This window comes from Giraffa tippelskirchi, chromosome 7, assembly GCF_054371585.1.
Source record: "Giraffa tippelskirchi isolate mGirTip1 chromosome 7, T2T-mGirTip1v1.2.pri, whole genome shotgun sequence".
In the NCBI taxonomy this organism is placed as follows: Eukaryota; Metazoa; Chordata; class Mammalia; order Artiodactyla; family Giraffidae; genus Giraffa; species Giraffa tippelskirchi.
The window spans coordinates 1,322,235-1,331,945 of NC_137281.1; the positions used below are offsets into that span (position 1 = coordinate 1,322,235).

Consider the following 9,711-nt stretch of genomic DNA (forward strand, 5'->3'; position numbering starts at 1 on the left):
ATGTGTTAATGTAGATACATCAACCGTAACGAATGGACCATGTAGGGAGAACACAGATAATGAAGGAGGCTATGATCCCTTGGAGGAGGAAATGGCAACCCACTGCAGTATTCTTGTCTGGAGAATCCCATGGACAGAGGAGCCTGGCGGGCTACAGTCCATGGGGTGACAAAGAGTCGGACACAACTGAGCAACTAAACAACAATCAATGCACCTGTGCAGGGAGCAGATTGTGGGAAATCTCTGTACGTCCTCCCAATTTTGTGAACTTAAAATGGATTAAAAAAAAAAAGTCTTAAAAAAACATTATTTATAAGTATAACCATATTCTGGGGACTATGCCAAGCAATTTAATTTAAATTCATTAAAAAGAAAACTGAATTAAGTTTATGAACTAATTTAGAAAAGAAATGACATACATATCTAAAATATTGAGTCTGTTCATTCAAGAACAAGGTAAATGTCTCCATGGATCTGCGTCTTTTTAGGTCCTAAGCAAAGCACTATTTTGACCGTCCTTGTGGACCTTGCATGAAAAACTCTCCCGCAGGATTTCCTTACAGCACCCACATGAAGTACATACCTCAATAAGCACCATTTTACAGATAAAGAAACGAGGGCTCAGGCAGATGAAACGGTCCGCCGCAGCCCCGACACGATGAATGGCTGAGCTGAGATGAAGCCCAAGGTCTACTCACCTCTGGCCCCCGGCCTGTTTAAGTACAAAGCCACCCAACACTGTTGCAGACAACGCTGAGTCCACGTTCCACGTGCAGGCGATGACCGCGACAAGGAGGAGGATGACGTCATTAACGGCAGTGACAGCAGCAGGGGGTCCACACGGCTCAACCTGCACTCACTACCCCTCACGACTGCCGGCCACGTGCGGACGACGCTGTGTTACTTCGGGAGATACTGCCTGTGCGATGACTGACAGCAGGGCTCAGTCACTTGCCCAGGAACACGCCGCCCACGGAGAGGGCGGCAGAGCTGGGGGGAGCCGCCAGGGGCCCGGGGACACGCCGCCCACAGAAAGGGCGGCAGAGCAGAGAGGAGCTGCCAGGGGCCTGGCACCAGACCTGGGCTCCCAAGGGCTCCAGGAAGACAGAAAGAGCATGAGGCTGGCAGCTCAGACGAGGGCTGTGGTGGGGAGAGGGCAACAGGAGCAGGGGACTCAGAGCTCAGGAAACGGGCCCGGAGGGAGGGGCAGACCTGGGGACACCAGAATTCAGTATTTCACGAACCAGTAAAAACAAAGACTTGGGGTGAGAATCCCACACCGTGATTGGATCAAACAGAGACATTTGTACAAACATCAAATATCACTGACACTTGTCAAGATTTCACAAAAGAAAGGACTCGTGCCACCAAAGAATGCAAAGGAGGGCTTTTCACGATCAAGATGTGCCTATTAAGTTGAGTGGATCAAGCTTTCTGAGGGACTCGTGCCAACAGCCCTACTTTCCTTACCTTCTGGGGACAGTGTGTGGGAGAATGACAGGAGCAGAGCATGACCAGAGACACAAGACAGACATCCAGAAGGAGACAGAGGTGAGGGGGGTGCGGGCATCAGGGAGCAAGCACTTGGAGACTACCTCCTTCTGCAAAGTAGCCGCAGCAGCAAAAGAAAAAGAAACCGCTGTGAAAAGAAAGTGACACAGCGGACCCACAGAGAGTCAGAACGGGAGCCCCAGAAGCCAGGGCAGCCCACGCTTCTCTGAGTCACTGCACTGGTCCCTCAGGAAGCCCATTCCGGGTTCTGTGAGACGCCCCCATTCCATCCCAACACACCCTTCTCCTTTGGCTGTGACCAAAGGCAAACGAGGCTTCTGGTCCAACCCTCCCTCAGTGAGACCTACGGGGCCCAGGCAGGAAGAGGTGAGAACGGAAAACAACTGAAGCTCTGGGGGAGGAGGCTGGCTGGGCCACAGAGGCCTGCTCACCCGCCAGGCCTGGAGCCAGAGGGAGAAAAGAAGCGGAGTGGGAGGCCTTACCCAGAGACACCAGGAGCCTGCAGGTCTCCAGCATCACCTCCCAGTACAGCGTCCTCTGGGCAGGGCCCAGGTGCCCCCACTCCTCCTGGGTGAAAGTCACAGCCACATCCTCATAAGTAACAGGCACCTGGAAAGTCAACAGAGGCAGCGGGGTTGGTCTTGGGGCTCTTGGTGGGACCAGAGCCCATTCCTCTCCAGGGTGAAGACGCAGAGACCAGACACCTCCTGAGGGCGGAGCTCGGTGCAGGACGCAAGGAGGCGGCCACCACCCGGGACTGGCTGCGGCCACGGAGGAGACGGAAGTCTCCCATGTGAGAGCCAAAGAAGAACGACACGCGGTCAGCACCGTCTGCAAGGCCTGTGGGGCACAGAAGGGCAAGGGCGCAACGATGTCAGAAAAACAGGAAAGAGAAAGGGCGACAGTGTAAATGAAATCCCAACACCAATAACAATCACAGCGACAGCACCCCGGACACACTGGTCCCCACTGCATGCCTGCCTCATGGTGAGCACTTTGCACGGTTTGTTAAAGCAACTTAAAAGTCTCCAGCTCTGAAGTCCCCTTCCTGAGGTTTAAATTCAAAGTTCTAAATCAACACTTGCCTGTGGAACAAACTTGGGGGCCTCGCTTACTTTCTCTGAACCTTGAATAATTTCTGAGTCAATACAAAGATTCTCATTGAACGGTAATAGTTATGAGAATGAAAGAAAAAATATTTGTAGCAGAAACACTGGGTGACCGGCCACAGCCCATAGGGTCAGTGCTGTCATTAAATTCATGTTAGTAATGGGACCTGGGGCCCAGGGAGCTCGACCAGCTCACCCAGAGTTTACATGAGCTGTGATCAGAGGCGGGATTTCAACCCAGGTTCTCTTGACCCATTGGCAGAGTAAAATCCCAGTTAATGAAGACGTAAGATGTTTTAAGTAAACTTCGAAATTATATTCACTTCAGCCACTGCTGAAAGTTAGTTCTGCAGATGTGGGCCGAAGAGCAGATTCATCATCGCCCACCTCACAGGAGCGTCACCAAGGCGGTGATACCTGCATGGAAGTGGACGGGTCTGGACAGGCTCCTGTTGCTGTCTGAATCCTGGCGACTCCCAGGGAGAATCCACAGGAGCCATCCCTGCTCATCTCTACCTGAGACCTGACAGCACGTGTCCCAGAGGAAATGCCTTGGGACCAGGGACCAGGGACCAGGAACTGCTGAGGATGCTGCAGGCTGTAGTCAGGAAGACAGTGGCCTCGGATGGGCTGTCTGTCTGCCCTGGCTGAGCAGGATGGACCCTCCAGCAAATGAGCACACTGTCTGGCCCTCCCAGGGCACGCCTGCTGGAGATGCTCTCAAACGGTGTCGAGGGAGTAAGACAGACAATCGAAGACGGCTCCGTCAGGCGGTCTTTACTTCTGCAGAAGGGTGCGTGGGAGCAACCACACGGAGCAGGAAACCCACCGTTTTTATCCCTAAAATGCAGGTTCCCTCCTCCAGCTGCTCACAGGCTGAGAGTCACACAGTTACAATCTTCCTGGAGGCCACCTAAGTTTTTGATTGGATGATTTATAGTAACTATTTTCCCCACCCTTTCAGTTCTTTTCTCAAGTTCAGGATAAAGCCCATGAAATTAGCCCGCCAAAATGTCCTTGTGAGGAAGGAGAATCAGGAAGTGAAAAGAACAAAGGATTGGCAACTAGCTGCCATTTTAGGAATCTTATTTATAAGCCGGTTATATACCTTTCTGTTCAACTATTCTAAGAATGAACTGCTTTATATTTCTTATAATTTCTCCTTTGATATCTTTCTTTCATGTCTCAGCAGATGGGGGAGTAGGGAGGATTCTGGCAATTGTATAGGCCCTCTGAGGGCTTCCAGAACAACCAATATGCTTTTCTTTTGGTCCACACACTTCTACCTCCTGAAATGCTATGTTCTTGGCTCATGCCAAAACTGTCTACCAGAAGGAAGCCTGCCTGGCTTGCAAAGTTTACTTTATGGGTATCATCTCCAGGCACCCCATGCACTGTTTACAGAGGAGGCAGTGAACGTACAGGCTATGGTGTGATCTTCTGTTTGTTAGTTTCTGCTACTTAAGAGCTGCAGTAGGGCCTCCCTAAGGGTCCAGTGGTTAAGAATCCACCTTGCAATGCAAGGGACATGGGTTCGATCCCTGGCCTCAGAAGATCCCTTCGCCTTGGAGCCACTAAGCCCATGCACCACAACTACTGAGCCTGTGCTCCAAAACAAGAAAAGCCACCACACTGAATCACAGAAAACTAATCAAACTGATCACATGGATCACAGCCTTGTCTAACTCATTGAAAGTATGAGCCATGGTGGGTAGGGCCACCCAAGATGGATGGGTTATGGTGGAGAGTTCTGACAAAACGTGGTCCACTGGAGAAGGGAATGGCAGACAACGTCAGTATTCTTGCCTTGAGAACCCCATGAACAGTATGAAAAGGCAAAAAGATATGACACTGAAAGATGAAGTCCCCAAGTTTGTAGGTGTCCAATATGCTACTGGAGAAGAGCAGAGAAATAGCTCCAGAAAGAATGAAGGGATGGAAAACAAACGCCCAGCTGTGGATGCGACTGGTGATGGAAGTAAAGTTTGATGCTGTAAAGAACAACATTTCATAGGAACATGGAATGTTAGGTACATGAATCAAGGTAAATTGGAAGTGGTCAAACAGGAGATGGCAACAGTGAACATCAACATTCTAGGAATCAGTGAACTAAAATGGACTGGAATGGGTGAATTTAATTCAGATGACTATTATATCTACTACTCTGGGAAACGATTCCCTTTAGAAGAAATGGAGTAGCCCTCATAGTCAACAAGAATCCAAATTTCAGTACTGTGCATCTCAAAGACGACAGAATCATCTCTGTTTGCTTCCAAGGTAAACCATTCAATATCACAGTAATGCAAGTCTATGCCCCAACCACTAATGCCACAGAAGCTGAAGTTGAACGGTTCTATAAAGACCTACAAGACCTTCTAGAACTAACACCAAAAAAAGATGTCCTTTTCATCATGAGGGACTAGAATGCAAAAGTAGGAAGTCAAGAGGGTTCCCTTTTCTCCACACCCTCTCCAGCATTTATTGCTTGTAGACTTTTGGATAGCAGCCATTCTGATTGGTGTGAAATGATACCTCATTGTGGTTTTGATTTGCATTTCTCTAATAATGAGTGATGTTGAGCATCTTTTCATGTGTTTGTTAGCTAGTACAGCCACTATGGAGAACAGTGTGGAGATTCCTTAAAAAACTGGGAATAGAACTGCCATATGACCCAGCAATCCCACTGCTGGGCATATACACCGAGGAAACCAGAATTGAAAGAGACGCGTGTACCCCAATGTTCATCGCAGCACTGTTTACAATAGCCAGGACATGGAAGCAACCTAGATGTCCATCAGCAGACGAATGGATAAGGAAGCTGTGGTACATATACACAATGGAATATTACTCAGCCATTAAAAAAAATACATTTGAATCGGTTCTACTGAGATGGATGAAACTGGAGCCCATTATACAGAGTGAAGTAAGCCAGAAAGAAAAACAACAATACAGTATACTAATGCATATATATGGAATTTGAAAGATGGTAACGATAACCCTATATGCGAGACAGAATAAGAGACACAGATGCATGGAACAATTTTATGGACTCTGAGGGAGAAGGTGAGGGTGGGACGTTCTGGGAGAATAGCATTGAAACATGTATATTATCGTATGTGAAACAGAACACCATTCCATGTTCGATGCATGAGACAAGGGCTCAGGGCCGGGGCAATGGGATGACCCAGAGGGATGGGATGGGGAGGGAGGTGGGTGGGGGGTCCAGGAAGGGGAACACATGTAAACCCATGGCTGATTCATGTCAATGTATGGCAAAAACTATTGCAATGTTGTGAAGTGATTGGCCCCCAACTAAAATAAATAAATTTATAAATAAAAAAAAAAAAAAAAAAAAAGTAGGAAGTCAAGAGATACCTGGAGTAACAGGCAAGTTTGGCCTTGGAGTACAAAATGAAGCAGGCCAAAGGCTAACAGAGTTTTGCCAAGAGAACGCACTGGTCATAGCAAACATGCCTTTCCAACTACACAAAAGACAACTCTACACAGGGACATCACCAGAAGCTCAATATAGAAATAACATTGATTATATTCTTTGCAGCCAAAGATGGAGAAAAACAAGACCTGGAGCTGACTGTGGCTCAGATCATGAATTCCTTATTGCCAAATTCAGACTTAAATTGAAGGAAGTAGGGAAAACCACTAGACCATTCAGGTATGACCTAATTAAAATCCTTTACGATTATACAGTGGAAGTGACAAATAGATTCAAGGGATTAGGTCTGATAAACAGAGTGCCTGAAGAACTATGCATGGAGGTTTGTGACACTGTACAGGAGGCAGGCATCAAGACCATCCTCAAGAAAAACAAACGCAAAAAGTCAAAATGGTTGTTTGAGGAGGCCTTACAAATAGCTGAGAAAAGAGAAGCTAAAGGAAAAAGAGAAAAGAAAAAGATATATCCATCTGAATGCAGAGTTCCAAAGAATAGCAAGAAGAGAGAAGAAAGCCTTCCTCAGTGACCAATGCAAAGAAATAGAGGAAACCAATAGAATGGGAAAGATTAGCGATCTCTTCAAGAAAATTAGAGATACCACAGGAACATTTCATGCAAAGATGGGCACAATAAAGGACAGAAGCAGAAGACATTAAGAAGAGGTGGCAAGAATACACAGAACTATACAAAAAAGATCTTAATGACCCAGATAACCACGATGGTGTGATCACTCACCTAGAGCCAGACATCCTGGAGTGCGAAGTCAAGTGGGCCTCAGGAAGCATCACTATGAACAAAGTTAGTGGAGGTGATAGAATGATGATGTTATGAAAGTGCTGCGCTCAACATGCCAGCAAATATGGAACACTCAGCAGTGGCCACAGGATTGGAAAAGGTCAGTTTTCATTTCAATCTCAAAGAAGGGCAATGACAAAGAATGTTCAAACTACCGCACAATTACGCTCTTCTCACACGCTAGCAAAGTAATGTTCAAAATTCTCCCAGTCAGGCTTCAACAGTACGTGAACCGAGAAATTCCAGATGTTCAAACTGGCTTTAGAAAAGGCAGAGGAACCAGAAATCAAATTGTCAACAGCCGGTGATCACTGAAAAGCAAGAGAGTTCCAGAAAAACATCTACTCTGCTTTACTGACTATGCCAAAGGCTTTGACTGTGTGGATCACAACAGACTGTCGAAAATTCTTAAAGAGACGGGAATACCAGACCACCTTAACTGCCTTCTGATAAATCTGTATGCAGGTCAGGAAGCAACAGTTCTAACTGGACATGGAACAACGGACTAGTTCCAAATTGGGAAAGGAGTCCGTCAAGGCTGTGTGTTGTAAAATACTTAAATATACAGTTAAATACTTACATGCAGAGTACATCATGCGAGACGCCGGGCTGGGTGGAGCACAAGCTGGAGCAAGGCTGCTGGGAGAGACGTCAATAACCTCAGATACACAGATGACACCACCCTTACGGCAGAAAGCAAAGAGGGACTAAAGAGCCTCTTGATAAAAGTGAGGAGAAGAGTGAAAAAGCTGGCTTAAAACCCAACATTCAAAAAACTAAGATCACGACAGCATCTGGTCCCATCACTTTATGGCAAATAGATGGGGAAACAATGGAAACTGTGACCGACTTTATTTTTGGGGGCTCCAAAATCACTGCAGATGGTGACTGCAGCCATGAAATTAAAAGATGCTTGCTCCTTGGAAGAAAAGCTATGACCAACCTAGACAGCATATTAAAAAGCAGAGACGTTACTTTGCTGACAAAGGTCCGTCTAGTCAGAGCTATGGTTTTTCCAGTAGTCATGTATGGATGTGAGTTGGACTATAAAGAAAGCTGAACGCCGAAGAATTGATGCTTTTGAACTGTGGTGCTGGTGGAGACTCTTGACAGTCCCTTGGACTGCAAGGATATCAAACCAATGAATCCTAAAGGAAATCAGTCCTGAATATTCATTCGAAGGACTATGCAGAAGCTGAAACTCCATCATTTTGGCCACGTGATGCCAAGAACTGACTCACTGGAAAAGACCCTGATGCTAGGAAAGACTGAAGGGCAGGGGGAGAATGGGACGACAGAGGATGAGATGGCTGGATGGCATCACCGACTCGATGGACATGAGTTTGAGCAACCTCCAGGAGTTGGTGATGGGCAGGGAAGCCTGGCGTACTGCAGTCCACGGGGTTGCAAAGAGTCAGACACCACTGAGCGACTGGACTGAACTGAAATGAAGGCTTAATCTGTACATTTTTGGTTGGCTCCTGTCCTTAAAATAGGTTATTTGTGACCAGTCAGTTTAAAGGTCAAAATGTTTAATTTAACATCTTTACGGCTTCTCTTGCTCCTCCGTTTCAGTCGCCACCTTTTTTCATGCCCCCTGGCCATTTAAAAATGGACCAGATGTATGGGTTTAAGATTAATGATCACCAGTTGTTTTGCTCTCCGGCATATGGAACATAAATTAATTACTACCCTTCCCTGGATCTGAGTGCTGATAATTTATCAGGCTAAGGACCTATTCCAGGAATTCCAGACAAAGGGTTTAGCTTTATGCTTACTGAAAACAAGACGTTTATTGAAAACAAGATCCAGGTCTCAGAGTTCTACACTGACTGCCTAGCAATTTCTACCTCAAAAGCCTCATTGATCCTTCACGCACTGATGACACACCTGTCCGAGACCCGGCAAGGTGCTAAAATTGCGGATAAATGATAAGACGCTTGTTGTAAATAAGCAAGGACAATGAGAAACCCGACGGCTACGTAGCCTCCTCTTTGCCCAGGAGCCTTCTCTGAAACAGCAATGCCAAAAATGCCGTCCACTCACCCGCGTCGGGTCCACCCGCGCCGCCGCCATCGCGAGGCCTTGTGGAGAGCGTGGGGCCGCAGAGGCGGCTCCAGGACTCACCGCCGCCTGCCTAGGGCGGGGAGACCCCGGCGGACAGTCGCTCTCCGAGCCTCAGGAGTCCAGGCGCAGAGGCCCAGGCTGTCGCGTCAGAGCTGTGGGGACGGGCCGGGACCCTGGCGGGCATTCAGGAGACACCCTCGTGACGGAGGACCCGCGGCGGATGTCAGGCTCGCACACTGACCGACGCAGAGGTGAGACACAGCTTCCTCACCGGCCTTTCCACCCGCGCCGGCTTCTCAGTCTCCACAGCCCCAGGCACGCACTGGACACCGACTGATGACGCACAGGCGTTAAAGGGCCCGGAAGTCCCGCCCACGCCCCCGGCTGTCATTGGCCCAGTACCGGCGCAAACACGAGGCGCTGAGACTTCTGGGCAACGTAGTTTTCTTCCGTACAAACCAGAAAGGAATGTGACAAACGGGTGCAGACCCTGGAACTCTGTCATCTGCTGCTTTCTGTTCACCCCCAGTATCACTTTCAGCCTCCCCGTGTAGAGCCTTGTAGGCCCTTACGAGGAAGTTGTAATATGTTTCGTGCGTGTTCTATAAATATACTCAAAAACTGTTTAATCTACCACAGTAAGATACACAGAAATGGTAATGACTGACCCGAAGAGGCAAATCTGTGCTCCACAGATCCCTAGAAACTTGAGACAGGGAACATCGCAAAGGGCCCAGCGGGGAAGATCGGGACGGGTCGGGGACAGAAGCAAAC

At 47.9% G+C, this 9,711-nt stretch overlaps 1 protein-coding gene across 1 annotated transcript in view; it reads right to left on the reverse strand.

Moving 5' to 3' along the window:
• Positions 1 to 9,261, reverse strand: part of LOC145514443 (uncharacterized) — a 33,338-nt gene extending 24,077 nt beyond the window's left edge. Inside the window, exons 1-2 of the mRNA XM_081512245.1 lie at positions 8,917 to 9,261; positions 1,995 to 2,121 (exon numbers count right to left, since the gene is read on the reverse strand). Coding sequence (XP_081368371.1) covers positions 1,995 to 2,121; positions 8,917 to 8,946 — 157 coding nt within the window. The 5' untranslated portion in view covers positions 8,947 to 9,261. The remainder of the gene's footprint in view (positions 1 to 1,994; positions 2,122 to 8,916) is intronic.
• Positions 9,262 to 9,711: the final 450 nt, after the last annotated feature.